Source organism: Phaethon aethereus (assembly GCF_964289735.1).
Source record: "Phaethon aethereus genome assembly, chromosome: 14".
Lineage (NCBI taxonomy): Eukaryota > Metazoa > Chordata > Aves > Phaethontiformes > Phaethontidae > Phaethon > Phaethon aethereus.
In genome coordinates, this window is record NC_138590.1 from 3,986,053 (window position 1) to 4,007,830 (window position 21,778).

The window sequence follows — 21,778 nt, forward strand, 5'->3', positions numbered from 1 at the left end:
CAGTGCCAATGACTGAAACAGTGATGAGCAATTATAAACTAAACCTGAAGATATAAAATACACAGAAGAGAGACCAGACAAGCAATCGGTGTGACAAGAGAGATTAAAAATACACATTTACTATTTCAGTGACCAAAACAGAGCAGCAGGAGAAAGCAGGGGAAAAGATAATAGCAAAAAATCTTTACAAAGCAACAGCAGAAATTATCTCCTAATAACGTGTCAAGCTTTCATTGATTTAGAAATGAAGGGCAATCCAAGATGGAAACACTATTTAAAAACCTTGTAGCTATGTGAAACCTAGTTATTAAGAGCACAATAATGGCAACACTTAGGAAGCAATCCAATTCCATGGTAACTGGAAAATATGGCCAGTGATGCAAAGAAAGTAGTCTAATTTAATCATATTTCTCCCCGTGTCAACTCAGTATCAGTATAGACGGAAGAATAATTTTTTGTACCACTCATACTGAATTCTAATGATAAAGCAATTGTCATTTTCCTAAATCCTTTTTCAGCTTATGGCCGGAGAGTCGATCCAAACGGCATGGTCAGAAAATAACTGCTTAAAAATAACTGCTATTCAGCTTCTCTTGTCACAATTATAAAGTGTTATGTACAATTCATTTTCTTTATTAGCATAATTTGAAAATTTACCTTTAATAGCTATGCCAAGCGTACAAGAATAATACATGATATAATGTATCAGAGTTCATTTGACAGCAGTACAAAAGCAACACCTAGAGAAAGACAAGAATGAGCAATTGCTTTGATGCTATAGAACCGAGCTTTCCACTTGAGATCTCTTGACTTTGTCAACACGGTCTTTGTAAGTACCTACCTAAATCATGTTTTAAAGACTCCTTATCTCTCATGTAGGAATCAAAATACATTTTCAAAACTACGTACTAGGTACACATTTATGCCAAACTCTTTTGAAAATGTGACGCTTAGCACACTTCCAGAAACTTAATAACTTGAAAACTAAGTGTACAAAAAGCTGTCAAAATAGACTCTGAGAGAAGTCGTTTGAAAGGTATTTTCAGTAATTTTCCTTATATTGTGAGTATCTTCTAATTTTTTGTCTACTCTCATTTTTTGTATCTTCCAGCTAATTGTTTGTAGAGTAGAAATATTCTGAATTTAAAAAAATAATTAAAAAATCACGCGGTGTCTTTGGCGCTAGATCGAATCTGGGAGTAAGATGCAAAGCTGAAAGCGAGTAGCATACATGAACGTAATGACTGCACATGGTTATATCAGGATGTCATACACTAATAAAAACTCTCACGGACTTCACTTTTGAAGGACGTTTGAATGGATATTGTGAAATTACTTCTCCATTCTTCCACTGATTTTTGTTTTCCACCTGTTGAGAATAATTTACCCTTACTGTAATATTTGTACGTATCATTTAGACTTCATTTCTATATATCTAAGAATGTTGCAGAGGTGATCCTTCAGTAATCATATTTTCATGGATGTTTCTAGAGCCTATTTCTAGAAATACTTTTATTATTTCACATGTCAAAGGATCAAAATTGGAGAATTACATGAAACTAATGGATGACACTGTGGATAGCACTACCTCTGGTTTGGTATTGTGTTTTGTTGGGTTTTTTGTTGGTGGTGGTGTTTGTTGGTTGTTTGGGTTTTTTTTAAGTAGCCCTCTATTTTATTCATAATCTCACCATAAAAATTTTAAGATGAAATGTAGTATTTGGGCTTTGCTTTTTCTTTCCCCCAGTCACTTAAGTCTTCTGTATTTGAAATACCTTCACCATACCTGTATTATATTTTAACATAGTACCTGTACTTTTGATTTTTTTCAGATATTCTTGTTGAAATTACTTAGCAAGTGAACACCTTTTATTTAGGATACATAATTTCTTCATTTTTAGGGAAGCCTATTTTTTTCTGAAGCTAAAAATACGACCTGTAATTACAGGTACACACAACTATGCATCTGCCTATTGTCTAATTGCTACTCACTTGAGCTTACTCCTTTACAGCCAAAATCGTATCAGTACAGAAGTCGTCGCACTGAATCAGCACATTATGACTTTAAAAAAAGATCATGCAGCAAATGCATAATACAACAGCAGGGTTGTTTTGTGATGTTGCTGTTTAAAATATGAAAATAACTGTTCAAAATAATCTTAAATATGAGAAAATTGTATATATTTAATTTCCTGAAAAACTCTTAAGATATAAAGTACTGGCCAAAGTTACTTGTCAGAAAGGGGAATTTTCATCACCAGATGAAAATGATGAATACTGAATTTGTATTTTCAGTCTTTTCTGTAGTGACATATTCAGAACAGTTTATGTGGGTAATCTCTCCATTATTTGTTTTACTCATTTGCATTTATGTTCTGCAGAGTGGAAAATACGACTCATTGTCTTAATCCCCAAATCTTTTACTAAAATTAAAACACTCGAAAAACATACAAAAAGTATTTTACAACAGGATACGTAGCAAAGAACCTTAGATTTCTATATGCAAGTCAAAGTTGTATCTTAAAAAATAAAAGTCTATCTTACTGACTTCCTGAAAACATCAAACTAACAAGTTGTTTTTCTGTGTTGAGTTGTTCTCTCCACTAACACTTTGCTTTTAGTTCAGGAGACCTCATACTCTAGAAGTAGGAGCACCCCAGCAGTTGATACCAAGGAAGACGAGATACTGTGCAGTGGGAGTGAGAAAGGGCTATCTCACAGCATGCTTCCTCTCTGCATTTGAGATAAAAGACTAAATGACTGCAGTCAAAACATAACAGGCATCCATTGTGTACCGCGACCACGATACGCAATAGCCCATCTTGCTGAGCGGATGATCTGCTGCAGTCACCACATAATTAAGTGTTTAGATTCTTGGTAAGCAGATAATTCCACAACATGGGTAACAACGAGCAACATGCGGAGTTAGCGCAGAATAAGCATCTTGTAGTACTTGGTGTTAGAAAGATGCAAGTGATTGAAAAGTAGGGTTACATCAGGCACATCCAGACTCAAACACCTACAGATGGAAGAGATGTTCTCTGCTAGGCTTATAACTGACAGCGAAGCATTAAATGACTCAGTCAGACATATCAGCCACAGCTGGAAGTGAACTCTCCATGGAAGTAAAATTTACAACCCACAGTGAAACAACTGCCTCTTCTCTTTATCTGCCTTATTCCATTTTCCCAGGACTAACCTTATGCCATTTGCCCTATTACAAGTACTGACTTTTGTAGGGACTGGGAAAGACAACTACAAAACAGAGTTTCCTAGATTTAATGGAAAGAAGATACAGATCTGAGAATACTGAGACACTGTGTACCAAATACCCCAGCAAGAAAAACGATAAATAAAAAAAGATGTCCTTTGCCTCTGTCCTGGTTTGAGATAATGACAAGTTTGATTGGAATGTGCTAGATGATAGAATTTATCGCTGTTATTGCTGCTTAGCCATTAATTGTCAGGCCCCTGTGCTTGCCATGGGTTTGCCTTCCCTGCATATATTAGAGTCCAGTGCTCGTTAGTGGCTGCTTTTTGCTTTCGCTGCTGCTGTACTGCTGATCGTCTGACTCTGCTGTGCCTGGGAAGATTCTGATAACAGCAATGGCCTTGCACCTGGGCTGGCAGATGGCCGGGGTATTGCTGGGTTTTCTCCTGTGCTGCTGTACTGAATAGGTTGGAACTCCACTGTGAACTCGAGTCGAAGGGACTGTGACCTGTGGGTGAGTCCATGTGGGAGCAGGACACCCCGAAGCGTCTGTGGCTGTGCATAAGCCCATGACAGAAGCAGGTATATCTCGAAGCATCTGTGGCCATGGTTATGTCTGTGCCGCAGCAGGTATACCTCTGATGGGATTGTGGCACAAGGATAAGTCCACGCTGGAGAAGGTACATCTCGAAGCGTCTGTGGCTGTGGATAAGTCTATGTTGCAGTAGGTGCACCTTGAAGCATTATTGGTTGTGCATGAGGTCATGCTTGGAGCACCTCAAAGTGTGTGGCCATGGAGAAGCCCTGGAGGAACTGGAACTATGGGTAAGGCCACGTTGGAGCAGATTTATCTCTGGAGGTAGTGTGGCCTGTGGAGACGGCCGTTTTGGAGCAGGTGCACCTCGAAGTGACTGCAACTGTGGATAAGTCTATGCCACAGCAGATATACCCCTGGAGAGACTGTGGCTCACGGAAGGGACTGCAGTCTGTGGATAAGTCCAAGCTGGAGCAGGGGCAAGGGGAGGAGTTCATTGCAATGTTACACCCTATGGTCCAGTACAAAGGGCCCAGGGGTGGAGATTGTAATGGAAGTACCTTTAAACTGTTGTAACCCATGATTTGAGTTGCATGTTATAGGAACTACTATAGCAGGAACCACCTGAATGAATGGAGGACAAGCCTTACAAGAAGCAGTGCCAGTGCAGCGGTGACCTGACCTGAGCTGGTACCCAGTAACTCCACGCAACACCCCACCTCGCCTGTCCTGAGTGACCACCATAAGGGATGGAGCCCAAAGTCATGGACTAAATGAACTCAGCAGACTTTTCAGGGACATTTTGGAGGGAAGTCTATAGACTAAGGGGATGATAATCTGTGTATTATATTAAAGGATGGGAAGGGGGGGGGTGGTTAATGAGGTTATATTGGATAGTGTGGTACCTGAGCATAACGTAAATGGTATGGAATAAGGGGTGGATAATGTCCTGGTTTCAGCTAGGGTAGAGTTAATTTTCTTCATAGAAGCTAGCATGAGGCTATGTTTTGGATTTGGGATGAGAAAATGTTGATAAGGTGCTGATGTTTTGAGTTGTTGCTAAGTAGTCAAGGACAGTCCAGCTTCTCGTGCTGGCCTGCAGCGAGCAGGCTGGGGGTGCACGGGAAGCTGGGAGGGGACACAGCTGGGACAGCTGACCCAGGCTGGCCAAAGAGATATTCCATACCATATAGCGTCATGCTCAGTATATAAAGCTGGGACAAAGAAGAAGGAAGGGGTGGAGGGACGTTCGGAGTTATGGCGTCTGTCTTCCCAAGAAACCATTACGCGTGACGGAGCCCTGCTTCCCTGGAGATGGCTGAACACCTGCCTGCCCATGGGGAGTGGTGAACAAATTCCTTGGTTTGCTTTGCTTGCGTGCACGGCTTTTGCTTTACTTATTAAACTGTCTTTATCTCAAACCATGAGTTTCCTCACTTTTACTCTTCCGATTCTCTCCCCCGTGCCACCGTGGGGGAGTGAGCGAGCGGCTGCGTGGTGCGTAGTTGCTGGCTGGGGCTAAACCACGACAGCCTCTGAAAGGGACTTTGTATTTACAGGGAAATTGCATTTCAGCCAGGACTTTTTCAGTCTCATAGCAAAAACAAACTGTCCAAGGACACATCTTATTACTACACAGGATGAAAGCAATGACTGAACAGTACAAACTGTTGAACTTGTTGTAATACTTATCTACCCTTTGTGCATGTGTGCATAAAAGAGTATTTTCGTTAGACATTTATACTTGTTGCTTAAAATACTTTTTCATATATTAAAATTACAAAGTTCTGCAATACGCCATAACCCTATGTGTAAATTCATTTTAACCCCCTGAAAATACAAGCTCTTAACAACTGCATTTCTGTCAGGTATGCCTAGGTCAGTTTCCAGAGGAAAAGGAGATGAAAGAAAGGAGTTACCTGGGTACAACAGATCAGCCTTCTAAATTCTGCCTTATTTGCACAAAATAAACTGCAACACTGTCATCCAACCTTAGTTATATAAATGAATCTTAACTCCCAATACACTTTGAAAAACAAGAGTTAAAATTACTTAAACTATTATTTGGAGTTTTTTTTCTCTTAGGAATAAATAAATGCCCCTTTTTATTCTCTGCAAGACAAATAACTAGCCAGGCAATGTTTTAAGCAAACTGTTTAAGCATAGCTGGATAGAATAAATCTGAGTTTTCTTCTACATCTCCTACGAAAGCAGAACCACTTCATATTAATAATCAAAGAATTAAAGGAGGATTTTTTCCCCTATTTTCATAATCAAAATGGTATTTTTGATTTTAAAATCAATTGTTATAAATTGAACACAATATTACAGCACCAGCTGGAGTAAAGGATAATGGATACTCTTAACAACTGAATTTGTGTACCTTGTATATAGTCAGATCCATTACTGTCTGTGAATAGTCACAATACCCACTGACATCAATTCACATATCACAGCATCAAATATTTCTAAAACATGAAAATTTCTACCAACAGGCAGATTGAAAACTGAGAAGCAGTTCTACTATTTGAATTAATTTGGGGTTTTTCTCTCTTCCAACTTGAGATATTCTATGATTCTATGTAATCTAGCGAGTTGGTAGTAGTAATACAGTTTGTAGCACCTCTCCCATAAATACTTAATCTTCTTGCTTGAAAAAGGCATATCTCCCTACTTTCTGCCAACTATGTTCCATTTCCCTTCTCTCCCAAACTGTTACAAAAACCATTCTTGAATAATACGCTTAAATTGTGACTACGAGCTCTTCACATCTTCTCTTCAGAAAATTTAAAAGAAAAAGTAGTCCAACAGCCACCACATGTATTATGTGTGCTTGTTACTTAAAGATTGAGTCTACAACTTCAAAATTGCCATCTCCTCATAATGCACAAAGCAACATGTCGTCGAAGCAGCTAGTTCTTCTGAAAAGACTTTTTCTTTTCAAAGGTAGAGCTGTTCAGAAACGTGCATATGTATAGCGTGGAAAACCTGTTTTTCAGAAGTCATGTTTAATAGAGACATTCACAGATGATATACGAAAAAACTTAGGTCTGGAATCCCTACTGTCCCTTTCTGAAAAAGAAATCCCTACAGTCCCTTGCTGGGTGACTAGCAGGAACTTATTCTGCCTCATTTTGCTGGTTTGCTGGGACCTAATGATACCGACAGGCTCTGGAGTGCCTGGCACTCTGAGCAGTGGTGAGGTGCTTGGGGATGCAGGTGGCGAGATTCTGGAATTAATAATGCTGCAACAACATGCGAGCTACATGAGAACCAGGTCTTGAGGGTGTTACAAAGGAGTTCATCAGCAAATTAGCAGCCATTTTTAGTGTGCATAATGGAAGAAAATTGGCAACGTTTCCAGCTGTTTTGCCAAATACCTGCAGCTCTAAACTTTTCAAGTTAGACTTAAAAAGGGCTAGGGAACACTTGACTCAACAGATGTCTGAAAACACTCACATATACAGATAATGAAAACACTTTCGAAAAAGCCTAACTACTGGTGTTAGAAAATACCCTACGGTGTTATCTCACATGAGTTTTTCAGCAAGCAGGATCTGACCTTGAAATGTCCTGGTGAAAAACTGTTTCCTTTTATTTTTAAACACCTAAATATAATGTCAGCAAGGTTTAAAAAACAACTCAGATGGACACACAAACAATGAAAGTGCTTACTAAGCCACTTGAGACTGGACACCAACCAAAACCGATTCCAGGTACTAATTATGATTAAGACCAAGTACTTTCAAACTCTTATCTGAGCAATTACCATTTCAAAGCCCAGAGGAACAGAAGAAAGGGATGAGAAGACTTCCCTTTAGTTGCTACCCCCTCACAACCATTTCTTTTATTCATCCAATCTGACTCCCTCTGCACTTCATGTTGACAATAAGGTACTGGAATTTCCTGGGAGGAATCATGTGCCTTTAAATTAAAATTATGAACAGCTGAGAGACAAGCAGACTACATGGTATTACCTAAACCAGCAAAGCATTTCCCCACAAATGCCATGTAACTAGGAATTACTGCTTTTAATAAGCTAATAGCCAATAGTCTAAGTACCAGAAGTGGAATAAAGTGCACATACAAGCAGTAGCAACTAGTAAGAAGTGTGCAGTAAGCAACCTTCATTAGAACAAAAGTTAATTAAATTTACCATGGAGGATCACAAAAATAACTTGGATATTATATTCTCAAGACCTCAGTGAGGATTTTACTATTTCCCAAAGTGTTCTGCCACATCTAGCCTGCCACAAAAAAGTGTGCTTCCCATCTTGCTGCTAATGGAAGAAGGGGGGAAAAAAACAGGGTAAAGAAAAAAAAAAAAAAGTAGTTCATTCCACTTTTTGATTCTCAGTTGCTAAGAGAATACTCCCAGTCCAGTGACACTAGTACACACAGCCTCTGCCTCCTTCAAATGGGCTCTGGGAATCAGAATGTGCTTTGAAAGCAAAAAGCACTCTATTTACAATAGGGTTTTAAAGTAATTTAAGGCATTCCATCCTGATGCAGGCAAAGCTTGATGAAGTTTAGTCAATTAAGCTTCTACTCCCATTCTTTCAACTCTCTTACCACAGTTTCTCCTGGACATCAATGTGTCCCTTCTCCCTTCCTTCGGACAGAGGCATCTCCCTTCCTAGATGGTGCACTCTCTCATTAAAAAAAACCCTTAAATTCCCCAGGACATTGTAAGAAGTCATTCCCTTCTTTTCCCCTTACCTATGCCAGACATGTAAGATTTAGTAGAAATACCCGTGATATCATGCATGCACGGTCTGTCTTTATTTATGTATAAGAGTAATGAGTGTCCTGCTCATTAGGAACACCTTTTACCCACAAACAGGACCAAGCTTGCAGTAGTATTTAAGCTCTTCCCTTTCCTCTGCCTCTAAGCAAACGTACTCCCATTTTACATTTCTGTACTGCAGCATATCCTACAGCACAATTCCTCCCATGCCCACTTTCCCTGCTAGGTACAAAATACAAGAGATCATCCGGGGGAGGCTGTCAGGCTTTGTTGAATGCCCGTAGGCAAGAAGTGCCAACTACATTCTGCCACTGGCTAGCTTACACAACAGACATGCCTTACAGCCTGTAACTAGTATTTTTGCAAATACAGAAAGGGGAGACTCTTAAGGTAAAATAGTTCCTTCAGGGAGTAACAAGGCCTGCATGTAGCCTCCTACTCCGAAGAGGTGAATTAAGAATGCAAAACCTTAGCTGTGCTAACAGTTTTTGTGTTGTTCGTTCATTGTGGTTTGTTGTTTTTTTTAAATTTAATTTCTTTCATTGTTATTATAAGAGACCCTAGCCTAAACCCTTGTGACTTTTTCTTTGCTACTTCTCTGGTTTAGAGTAAAGCATTTTAATAAGGCAAATCTAGAAATCTAAATTATTCTTAATTTTTTTTCATAGAACACCTGCCCCCTCAAAAAAACCCCAAACAAACAAAAAACCCAAGACCAAATTTCTATAAAGACTGATAACAAAAATCCCCCCTCCTAGTTGTTGATATAACATAAAATTAAGACATGAAAGGAAGATCAATAACTCATTTCCTTACGTAATCTTAGGAACAGCAACATAATCAAAGAGTATAAACAGTGCCAAATCCATTTGGGTAAGCAATGTGATTACAGAAGAACCATTAAATAGCTTCTAAACATTTTTTTTATAATGCCGACTTTTTCCTTAAATTATTTTCATTTGGCTTGCCCAATGCAGGATAATGTTTAGAGCAACAAAGCCTGCCTGGACCCAATTGTCCCACAAAGTTCCGAGTCATCAGGAGGCATTATTAACAAATGTATAGTACCACAAATGAATGTCCGTTGTCAGTAATGGAGGCAATACAGATACCACCAGGTGAAGCCCCAAGCCCAAAGGCATATTCTTGGAACATGGACTGGCACTTCCCTCACCCCCATAGAATAAAAAAAAAAATCCTACACTTGTCTATAATGCAGATGCATTATAAACAGCATTTTCTAGATAACAGAAACAGTTTTACATATGAAAGTTTTGATATGCTTACATACAATAGAGGATTGTGAGGTTACTTTAGTACTAAGCTGATACTTTTTAAGAGTAATACTTGCTACGTTAAAAATAATTGCAAAATAGCAGGAGCAGCAACATACAAATGTGCACTGAATTAGATTTTACCCTTATAGGCCAAAGATTGGCTCAGACAGTGAAACAAGTGGGATGAAACTACTGTCATTTACAAAAGCTTGAATGAACACATCCACTAGCACGTATGGGCTGCCCACCTCAGAAGAGGGGTTAGCGATCCCTCTGCATGAACACTAGTGTACGTGAGTGACAGAACATGTGGTTTAGGCACCTGAGCCCTCGCTGCCACCCTCACTACCCACCAGAACCATAATCCTCACTTTGAATCATGAACACATGGAAGAAAATCTTTTCATTTAACATCGTTCCTTTCAAATCCTAGATGAAAATGTATCCAATATAAAAATTTGATATCATAATGTTGTAAATTTTCTTAGTAAATCTTTTCTGCAAGACCAAATGCTCCCAGGAGATGATAAACTTTATTAATTATCCTCTTTTCTCTCCTCTTCAATATTCTAAAACTGGAAGAGTCAAATTATGTAACTGTGACATTTCAAATAAACAGCATCTGTGCACTTTAAGTTATTTGCAACCTATGCATCTTTGAAACTATGCTTCTTAGACTAGTCTCTCTGTGACTTCTAGAAAACTCAATGTTACTGCCATTTCTATATAACTAAAATAATGCTAGTACAGGTGGTCAAAATCCACGTCGCCAGCAGAAGTCTTGCTCAAAAAAAAGAAAAGATATTAACTTCATAATCTAATCCAGTAAATAAACTCAAAGTGTTTCTTTGAGAACAAGAAGCAAGAGTATGTTCAGCCCTGAAGGTAACACCCAAATAAATAAAAAAAATGTACATCAAGTGAATTTTTCTCCCCAAATCCAGATCCCTTTCAGTGCAATTTTCAGCCATGATGTCCACTAAGTATGAAGAGGAGGAAATCCAGCACATAAAAAAACCCAAAACACAAGGCAAGGTGGTCACATGCTCATAGCTACTTTGTTGTTCAATTTCTTCTACATATGCAGATTCTTGCAAAACCTCTGTGTTTTCAAATTTTGAGGAAACTCTTCCTCACCTGCAAGTTCCAAAAATAAACAAATTGAACCAACTAACTCTGTTTAGACTAGCCACGTGCGTTACTTGGCATTCTCAGTCCAGCTCTCCCTTGCTTTCCTTCGTTACAGACTAGTGACAGAAAAAGAAAAAAGTCAGTAGCTCAGAATGGCTAGGAACAATTACTGGGAAATAAATCCTCACTGTAGCCCATCCTGTACCCTACACACTGGTCTTTCCTTGTTGCCGAAAACATTCATTTCTAACTGATGCCCATAATAAACAACAAAACTCACACCTCAAGGGAAGAACATCTCTCTCCTCTTCAAACAAGCAGTATTTCAAAGATACTCTGAAGGAATCCATCTGCGATATGCTGGCCTAAGCCAGCTGCCTAAACCCATTATCAATGGAGGAAGTGCACAAAGATCACTTTTCTGTCCAATTCAGTATCACATAATATGGAAATAAAATTGGAAGAGCAGCACGCGGCAGCAAAATCTGTATGACGTGAAATTTCACTGACACTACTTGCAATCCTAACACCAAAACAACAGCAGTCCTGTGGCTAAACAAAGATCAAGCCATACTTTGTTTATTCATCATTTACGGTGACACCAAAACAGACAGACTCTAGCTTCCATCACAATGAACTTGCTGACATAATAGTGAGGACATTCTAACTCTGTGCAGAAATTGTACATTTAAGATTCAACAGGCCTTTTACAGTTTGGCTTCTGCTGACTGTCAACATGGTGACCAACTATGTACTTCCTCTGTACTGTTAAATACATTTTTTTTTTTTCCCTTTCCATTGTAAGTGGACTTAAAGCACGGGCAGCTACCTATTTAATGTATCATCAGTAAGTTATTTCTGAGGTTGACCTTCTTGGCATTCACCAAACTGGAATGACATAATCATCCTAGACTGCACAGCAAAACTTTTTGTAAGATGTGAAACGAGCTCACTTTTCACAAGCACGTGGAACATGAGCACTGATCCTCCAGCCCCATTTTACCTGTTCTGCACCATGCTCATTGCTATCCAGTCTGAAGGGTAAACAGTCTTTCCGATGAGATCTTTGAACATTATGAATGTTTCCATCAAGAAGTCCTAGAACAACAAAATACAGTAAGTCTGTGACCGTGTAACACAAAGTTTAAGTGTTCCTTCTGCGATTAAAGAACTAAGATGGAGGGCTCCACTTTGCTCCCAGCGAAGTCAGTGGAAAAAGTCCTGGTGATATCAGTAAGATCCAAGATGGAACTTAAGTCCTGTAAAACAGCAGTATCAGATGCCCAATGAAAGCTAAAGGTCATTACATTGGGCTCTTAAGATATGCCAGAAATGAACAGAAAGAAAAGGTTACAGTACTTTAAAGCTGTTGAATTTTTTATTAATTAGCAACGTAGTCTCACTATGCATAAAAAATTAACAGATTTGAAAAATACAGAATTTTTTATTTAGTCCATTTAGTCCAAATTTAGTATTCTAAATTAAAAATTGAAGACATTGGCAGAAAGTTTTCAAACAAAACAAACACTCTTTATTTTCCTAGAAGTATTTAGAGATGACTGTATAATGAACTTAAATAAAATTAACTTAATCATTTCAAGTCTATTTCATGTATAGCGTATATATGCGGTTTTACCCTTGAACTTCTAAGCAAGTCACCTAGCAGCCTGCGAGACTAGCAAGCTGAAGTGTCATCATCTATTATGAAACACAAGCAACACAAACCTCACAACCAACTCTCTGGCAAGTTTGTACTCTTTCTTGTCATGCTACTTACCGAGAACCAAGCGAGCAATAGTTCTCAACAGCATTATCTGTAAACAAATCTTTATCATCTTCACTGACATATACTTACGGTGTGGAAAAAAAATGAGAACACAACAGTTTACAGTTCTTTACAAACAGTAAAACCGATTGAATATATTGATGTCTTGTCTTTTTCTTTTTTTTTTTTTTCCCCTGTCCAGAGCTTGTTGAAGTAGTTTAAGGATTACTAAAAGTTACAGGACCAAGTACCCAATTTCCTTGGAAGCTGAAATGATGTTAAAATACTGTCACATTTTCAAGTAAACTAAAGCACGTGAAGAATTGCAAAAGCTAACCGAGATTTGATCTGTTAGTATTTCAGTTACGACACCACTCTGACTTTAAGAAAGAAAGGAAAATGGATAAATCCTGCCAACTGAAAGTACTACCTCCATGGACAAACTGTAGATGATGTAATCAAAACCTTTGCCAATACCCAGACCTATTTCAGAGTTATGTCAGGAGTATAAAAGGACAGACATAGGACTACTGAAACCTTGTAGAACATAGCAACCACTGGTACAAACTAGAATATACCCCAAGTATCATTAAATTATGCCAAAAACAACTGGCATAAAACGATGCATTGCAATATTGGATATTAGGAAATTGGATATTAGGAATACCGGATATTAGCAAAAATTTCTTCATCAAGAGAGTGGTCAGGCATTGGAACAGGCTGCCCATGGAGGTGGTGGAGTCGCCATCTCTGGAAGTGTTCAAAAAACGTGTGGATGTGGCACTTCAGGACATGGTTTAGGGGACACGGTGGCGCTGGATTAATGGTTGGACTTGATGATCTTGAAGGTCCTTTCCAACCTAGTGATTCTGTGATTCTGTGTAATACTAAGGCATTTACTGCATTTAGCATACAATATTACCTGGACCAGGAGTAGACTCAATAGTGAAAATGAAAAGTGGAAATGGATCACCATGTGCAAAGTCGGGAGAGTTCAATTAGTTGAGGGTTTGTTTTGTTGTTGTTTTGTTGTGTTGTGGGGTTTTTTTCTCCTCAGAACAGTAGAACACCAAGATCCCACTACTTATTCTTGATTATTATATTACCATCTCACTGCTAGGGTCAACAACAGTGACATTTATATCTTCCCAAATTTCTGATTACAGTATTAGCCAATGCTGCCATTAGAAGAGGGAGGCAACACAATAGAGGCCAATACTGATGTTTTTTTACAGGAAATAAAATACTTAGAAGTATTTATCACCTCCATGATTCTTTTATACTCACCACTAGTTCTGAACTTGTCTGAAAGGTTTCAATGTAAACCGAATAATGCTGGCTGTTCATTTGGTTTAAGATCGCTGTCATGCATGCCACAAAATGACTCTGAAAGAAAACCAGACAGAAATCGACACATGCAGATTACTTAAGATATTGGATTGTATTCTTTCTGAAGTTGAACTACTCTGAATATCTAATAAATCCTTTTATGTATGTAAAAATAAAATAATATTCAAGCTCTTGCAAGGCCAGATGAAAGAAACATACTAGGAACGTGAAAAGGATAATTAAAAATCTACCCTGACAAGGGGTAGGCTCTAGTGAGAAAGCTGCATCGTTTATGAAACGCTGCATGGAAAGTCACATTGTGACAAGGAAACTTTTATATAAAAGTACAACTCAATATTACCATAAGACTCCTAAAAGGCATGTGATGTTGCCCAGGATTCTTCCATGAAGAATTCATAGGAAGAAAATATATTAGCACCAACATTCTCAAAGCGTTCTAGAAAAATTCGCTATTCATAGGAAGAAATATTGCAAGAAAGGACTGCAAAATATTTTACACATTCTGCATGCATTTAAGTAGCTATTACAGAACTCTGTAAAACTTTGAAAGAATACTATTACTTTCATCTCTCAAAACTTTTCCAAGTTCCTCAAAAGGAAATACTTTTTCTCCATTCCTAAAGCAATGCTGAAAGATGTAAAATTATTTATAATCCTAGGTTTTCACTGTAATTTCCTGAAAGCCATGAAGACATTTATGTCTCAAGCAATAATAGTGTCCCTAATGATTTGAAGTTTTCCTTTAAGACAGTGAAGAATCCTCCTTATTGATGCCTTATAATTTGCTAAAGTTTTAATTGTTGTTTTAAAAATGAACTGATTTAAATGCTTTAGTTTTATTAAAATAAGAGACCATGAGGTACATGAGCATGCAAAGTAATTTTCTACATTTATTTGGATCTTTTCATCACACTGGTTTAGAATTGCTAAAAGGGACCCCCCAGCCCCTCTGACCAGAATTTAACTCCCACCTGGTGCTGATCAGGTTCCCTGTTTAACTCTGACTCACTTTATACTTCTCTTACATCAGAAAGGCAACAAAGGCACACGCTACCAAAGTAGCGGCTGCAGTTTGTTGTACCCAACCATTTTGTCTACCACTTCGCGAAGGGAAGCCTTCTTTAACTTCAGGTTATGGCCGCTAGAGGTCTTTTACTTTCATATGTTAGCTGCTGTGCAGTTTGCACTGCCTTTTTTTTTATTTATTTATTCCTACGTGAGCAGATCCAGCATGCTTCTTGCATACAAACAGTGAAAATTACAATATAAAGGACCTATTATACCTTCTTTTGGAGTAATGTTAGAGCTAGTGAGAGGCTTGCCTACTTTTTAAGACTAAGAAGACACATTTTCTGCAGGTAAACCGAAAGCTTTCAGGTAAGGAATCGTGTGTTCTCGGGTACTGATGCTATTCTAAAAAGAAATGCTGGTTTTCCTGCTGTAGTAGTTCACTTTTACAGTTACAGATCAGACAAATCTCTTCTGTGATGTTAAATGTATAGCTGAGAGTAATAATGAATTGCCAACCATTCAGTAATGAAATTGTGTGTGGGGGGGTTCTTCTGATGTCTTGATTTTGAAAAAAAATTGCTGACAGAAGTTGGAGAATTGTACATGAAAAACAGTTTGTATTTGCAGTAGTTAAACATTTGTCACAGAATGCCTTTCTATACGATGTTAAATAATCATTTCTGGAAATAAGCAGCATTTCTTCACAGGCATTAAATAGATGTATTATGTGGCTTAAAGACAAAAAGACTTTAAGAAGGTTATTTTTTTTGCTGAAACCAACTTCTAAAATGTGTCTAGCTATATCTGTTATTATGGTACAGCATGAATGCCTATTCTTAGTAACTGTGTATGGTGATTTTAAAATTAACAGATTATATGCCTTGATTACTGAAAAGAACCATAAGCAAAGATCACTTATTGCTGGCCAGTACCTTGCACCAAACCTATCAAATTCACATCAGTGCAACTGAATGACACATAAAAAAGAAGGTGACAGTAAAGCTGGTTTGCTAACAAAAACTTGCTCCATAATTTCCATGTAACTGTAAAGCAGGAAAATACGCACTGTTTGATCTTTAATAATATTCTTGCCAGCAATCTGAACTATTAGAAATTAACGGCTAGCTTCTTTATAGGTTAAAAGCTTGCCCCTCCCTCCTCGTCCCCAAACGCCAGCAACAAAGATTCGCTTCTCAGATGCAGCCTCGGATCTCTGAACTACTCATGTGCTCTCAGCATCACCGTTCTCATGGGTAGAACTTAAGTGTAATACAGGAGCAAATCTGCAAATATCTCGATGCATTCACTTAAATCCTCCTATGCTGCCTAAGTACCTCTTACTGAAATGTGCAAAGAGCATGAACTGCTTGAAAATACAGTAAGTTCTGCACAAGAACCATCTATTACACTTCGAATGCAGCCTGCAAGCTCGCTAAATAGAGAGGAGAAATTCAGAATCAAGCACTGCCTACAAACACAATAGTCTAATGCTTACGATCAAAATTTTTGTCGTTAAGTCAAGCATTGTACGTAGGCATTGAGTAGTATAAAACACGTTGTGGCAGAGAAGGTGAAGTTCTTCAGATAGAATTCTAACAAGTCATTTCAGCTGTGCTTAGGCTTGTTAGGATTTCCCGTGTGAATCACAGCACAAAAAGGTTGATTAGAACTAGGTCAAATATATAAAAAATAAATGTATCAAGGTAAGCACTTGACTGATGACAGAATACTAACAGAAAAATTAACAGAAATAACTCTGAACACACTGCACTACTATGAAGAGATCTAATAAAATGTATGTTTTCCAACTTAAGAACATTCATTTACATTTAAATGTAAAAGAACCCGGAATAGAAACAGCGCTGAATCCTAATTTTTGAATTAACCAATTGGCTGACAGCCTTTCAAAAAAATGAGTGAAGAAATAAGGAAATCAACAGTATGAACATTGCACTTCTAGCGGGAGCAGGAACATGAATAAATAGGCAGTCAAATGAACATGAGACAGAGGAGAAAATGTCTCAGGAAGCATTCAAACTCCCTGTCCACTTAGAAAAAGCATAATTAGTATCAAATTTAAATGAACTGTAATGCTGGCTGTCTTTATTATAAACACTGCAAAATAGTGGCTAATGTAAAAGAAATGCTGTTTGGGTTGAGTATACACGAAGTACATCAAAAGGGACCGTAGATGCATTCTGTACAACTAATAGGGCTTTCTAAGGTCAAGGGGGAAGAATGCGGATCTTTTCCACTGTTGTTAAAGTGCCTGTTAGCTGTGGATGTAACACATACAGGAAAAGAAACAGCTGAAAAACATTAGGTCATATGAGGAAGATGACAAACTTCAACACCTAGCAACTAAATCCTGACATAGTTTATAATACCAGTTGGTGACGGGTTGCCGTAGTAACTTCAAATAATACTAGCACCACAAGAATAAATAAAGCAAGTGCCCTGGAAAAACAAAGAGGCAACAGAATTAACATAGAATGAAGTTACACTGCGATTCTAATCTAGTAGAAGTATTTCAGTGGCTGTAGGGTGGGTAACCTTCATGCAGGTGTACTTCTGGAAGGACTAAGGAAGACAGTTACTTCATGGAAGCACTTAAGTAACATTTATCCTCATTAATAGAGCACTTAATCAACGTAGACCCCGAGTGTAAATACATATAATCACAGGTACATCATTAAAAAGCAGACAAAACAGAAACACAAGCAAGTCCTAATAATTCAAAGACTTCTGAAGGCCGAAGTTATTTTTATAACCCCTTTCTAGCAGACTAATGGATATTTTAAATGCTCATTTTACTTATCCTCAAGATTAATGTAAGGCAAGAGGACTCCTTTATATACTACCATCCTCACAATCTGTAGCCCTATATTCATTAATGCTGGTTTATATTTGATTGATGCAGAGTTTTCTGTATTGGTCAAAGAATCTTATCCAAAAGATCCAACATTTTTGTGGTGTATGAAGCGACCACACTACATAGATTGGGTTTAATTCTGAACTCCCTTTCAGGTTATGTCAGAAGTTTCAAAACTCAGCATATGTTAGCGACAGTAACTGTAAAAATGGTGCACATAAAAAGGGTGACCAAGGGTTTCTACAGGCCACACAGTTCTCTTTTTTTTGGTTCAGAAACAAGTGCAAAAACCTTTCTGGAGAAAAAGTGATAAATATGTTATCTTTAATGTAATTAAACAAAAGCCAACCGATAAACTGTTTCAATCTAATGTTAAAAATCATCAATATTTATATTGTAGCACAAGCACATAATTGAGAAGGCCTCCCAATCTACTGTTTTCACAGAATTATTAAGTCATCACACCTGTTTAGTGTCATGAGCTAAAGAGCAACATAATTACCAGAAAAGTATGGGAGACACTCAGTGATGCCATGAAGAACCACAGTGCTTTGAAGTCACAGTTCCTCAGAAAACCACATTAAACCTTGAGAACTGTGGCGTATGTAGAGCGTAGCACAAACAGCGTTATCAAATCACGCCAACACTAAACAGCAGCACTCCGAAATGAAAAAATAAGCAGAATTTGAAGTAACCTGCTAATGTAGTTCTGTTTCTTCTCCAGAAACAGATGTCACTGCCAATGCATGGGCTGTCCTAAACTGTACTGTTTCTGGCTGTAAAAGTGCAAAAATATAAACATTAGACTAGGCTGCTATGCGACAACCTAGAGTACTCGTCAGATGCGTAGAGTGTGTCGGCAATGGGAAATAGCTCCTAATCCACACAGACTTGTTGTAGCTTGCCAACGAGTGCATATGACTAATAATTAGTTTATGATAACATATTCGTCTAGTCTTAGCAGGTCTGAGTTTTTAATTTCCCGTTTGCACATTCATGTAGTACATTGGTTCTGTCGTCTTGTCTTTTACAGCTGACTGAACAGCTTAGGCATCCTGTTTCTACATCTTACTGACAGCTTTTGATTTCTGACTGAAAACATGCTGGGCTGTTTTAGTTTCTTCTACTGTTTTCTTTACATCCATATGATTTAGCCAAAAGGATATACAACTACAAAAACAGCAGACTACCAGATGGAAAAAATACAGGAGAATTTTATAACACAATGAAACAGAAATAGCAGCTGCTCTGTAAGATTTAACGATATGCTACAAGTTCGACAGTCAAGGGAATTCCAAAATTATTTCATTTAAGACTTTTTCAGACACAGATAAAAGCAGTAAGACAATGATTTACGGTACAACAGAAGTAGCATGATTTCTTAGAATATATCATTTGCCATCTTTTTTTTTTTTTTTTACTTTGTGTTCATTTCCCAGCAGTATTCCAAAACCAAGATTTTTTTTTCATTCTTTGCAATGTTTTTGCTGCTGCTGGCTTTTGTTGTTTGGTTGGTTTTGTGCCATAAATCCACCTCAGAGCTTCTGCTACAGTCCCTGGCTAGGATGAACACTCTACTGTAATCGATTTAACTTGTGCTTAAGTCCATGCTCAAACACAGTGTGTATTACTACTTTTCCCAGAATATTGACATTGTGTTCAACTTCAAGGCATATGTAAAATTATGGGTAACATAAAATAGTAATTTGGAATGAGCAGTCACTGCTTGAAAACTGAACTAGCTTGTCCAGAGCACAGTTACCAAAAAAATCAGCTGTTTCACCTCCTCACTTAGCCACTGCTGTCCACACTCCCAATCTCAGCTACTTCATCTGTATCAGATGAATTCTTCAATCCTTGCCTTCAGGGATCTATGCACCTTCATGCTGCATCTCTTCCCTCCTCCTCCTGTGCAATCCACTAATTGCTTCACCACAATTACTTCAGCTAGTTTCCAGACTGGTCTCACAGGCCAAAAGAAACTTCCTGCCCTGGTACGTAAGATATCCACTGAGAATCCCAAGTATCCCCGTGGTGTCAGGCTCCTTATTTCACTAATTTCTCATTTGAAATGCTATTCCATTTCCCTGTTGCCACTAAACCAGATGGTCAGTCAAGTTGGCAAAGCATGGCTTGTCCTGTCAAGTGTCCCAGCGCACTCATTCCCATGGTAAAGTCGATGCAGTCAGTATTCCACAGAAACAACGACAGCACACAAACAAAATACAAGCAAAGAATAAGATTAAAAATATCATCTCCATTTATTTACTGTAGTAAAGCTTGGCCTGTCTAGTGCATTTAAAAAGACTGGAAACCAAACTGGGAACTTGAAGGAAGTGATACAATGGTTCGGCTAGTCCCCTGCTCAGAGGGATAGTGCTTAACAGCAGAAAAAACCCAGAGGGGACTGCCAACTATATAGGACTACAAAGCAAAGCACACTGGCCGCAAGGGAGATCAACAACTGGGTCAAAGAGAAAAGGGTAGAACTAGCAATTTAAGTTTATTAAAGTGCAGTACGATCTTTTATTTCTAAGCCGTATATTTTGTATTTACATGTATTGTGAAGATTTAATGTCTTGGATGAGGATTCATTTCCTTAAAACTAAACAGAGCCACCTCCTGTATTCCCAGAACTAAGTCACCCTTCAATTGATTTTGTTCTTTTTCGGCTGCACTCACTGAAGATGGAAAAATTAAATTAAAGGTCAACTACATGATCAGAGATGAAACTAACAGAACATATTTGTGAATGGTTAAAACAAAGCTTTATCATAATAGACGTGCTTAAAACTGCCGAAAGTCATAAGCCCCAGAAACTTTCCTCTTGCTTTTAAATTTATCTTACAAAGACAATAAAGCCCAATAGAAATAATTTTCCAACAGCTCGCATCCATTACATCAACCAATCTACCAACTGCATATGTTTAGGATTAATTAATAGCAATCTCTAAGGAATCCACCAGTACATTTTATTGTGTATTATGTAAGATTTTGTTTTATTATTTCTTTTTGAGCAACAGCAAAAAAAAAGAGCTGTACTTGAGCTTCAAAAACACAATGTTTTTTGTCACCAGGCCATCAAAATCTCACCAAATCCTGAAGATATTAATGGAAAAACCTTTAACTCTGTTTAGTACCAGACATTCTTGTTGAAGAATAAATATTTGTTTTGTCAAAGTACATGCAATCCAATATTGAAACATTTGCAAATGCCAACATGCAGCCATCTCTTAGGCTGGGATTAAAATCAGCAATGCCTTACCTGGTTGATAACCCTTCTGCTGGGTCGGAGACTGCCCTTTTACTCAGGCATAGCTAAGCCATAAGATCCAAGTTGCTGAGAAATTAAAATCAAATTTGTTTAAAATCATTATTCCTTTTTTAGCAGCTGTAATAACCAGATAAACTTTTACGTGACAAGCCTGGTACTTCTTCCTGATATTTCAAATGTTCACTAATGCGAAAATGCTTTAAATGTGGCAGTTCCAATTGTCATTTGTCCCTTTCCACATTAAGAGCATTGTACTGGTACTCTGGTAATTTGTTTAATTTTGTAAAGAGAACAATAAAGCCAGACTGGAAACGATAAAAATACAATCTACTGTTGTATTTTTATATTCTTTTAAAGAATAATACTTTCTCTTTACCTCCATATTTTACAATTTTTTTTGACTACTGTTCTGGTGGGTTGAAACCTGTCTACGGTCTACTCTGGTCTGTGGAGGTGGCGAAGGGCAGGCAAAAGGCATCCTCAGCATGCCCTGCAAATGCACTCTGACTTAAGCCAGGCAAACTTTTAACGTTTTCCTTTAAAGCAATCTTCACGCTATGGCTGCCTTAAAGAAGTTAACCTGTCACTTTGTTCTTCAGGAAATT

General features: G+C 38.0%; 1 protein-coding gene across 1 annotated transcript in view; it reads right to left on the minus strand.

Annotated features, from left to right (window-relative positions):
* DOCK2 (dedicator of cytokinesis 2) overlaps window positions 1–21,778 on the minus strand; it is a gene marked incomplete at both ends in the record, with an annotated part of 201,114 nt that overhangs the window by 62,824 nt on the left and 116,512 nt on the right. The window contains 2 exons of the mRNA XM_082006288.1: window positions 11,905–11,999; window positions 13,954–14,052. Of these exons, the coding sequence (XP_081862414.1) occupies window positions 11,905–11,999; window positions 13,954–14,052 (194 nt within the window). The remainder of the gene's footprint in view (window positions 1–11,904; window positions 12,000–13,953; window positions 14,053–21,778) is intronic.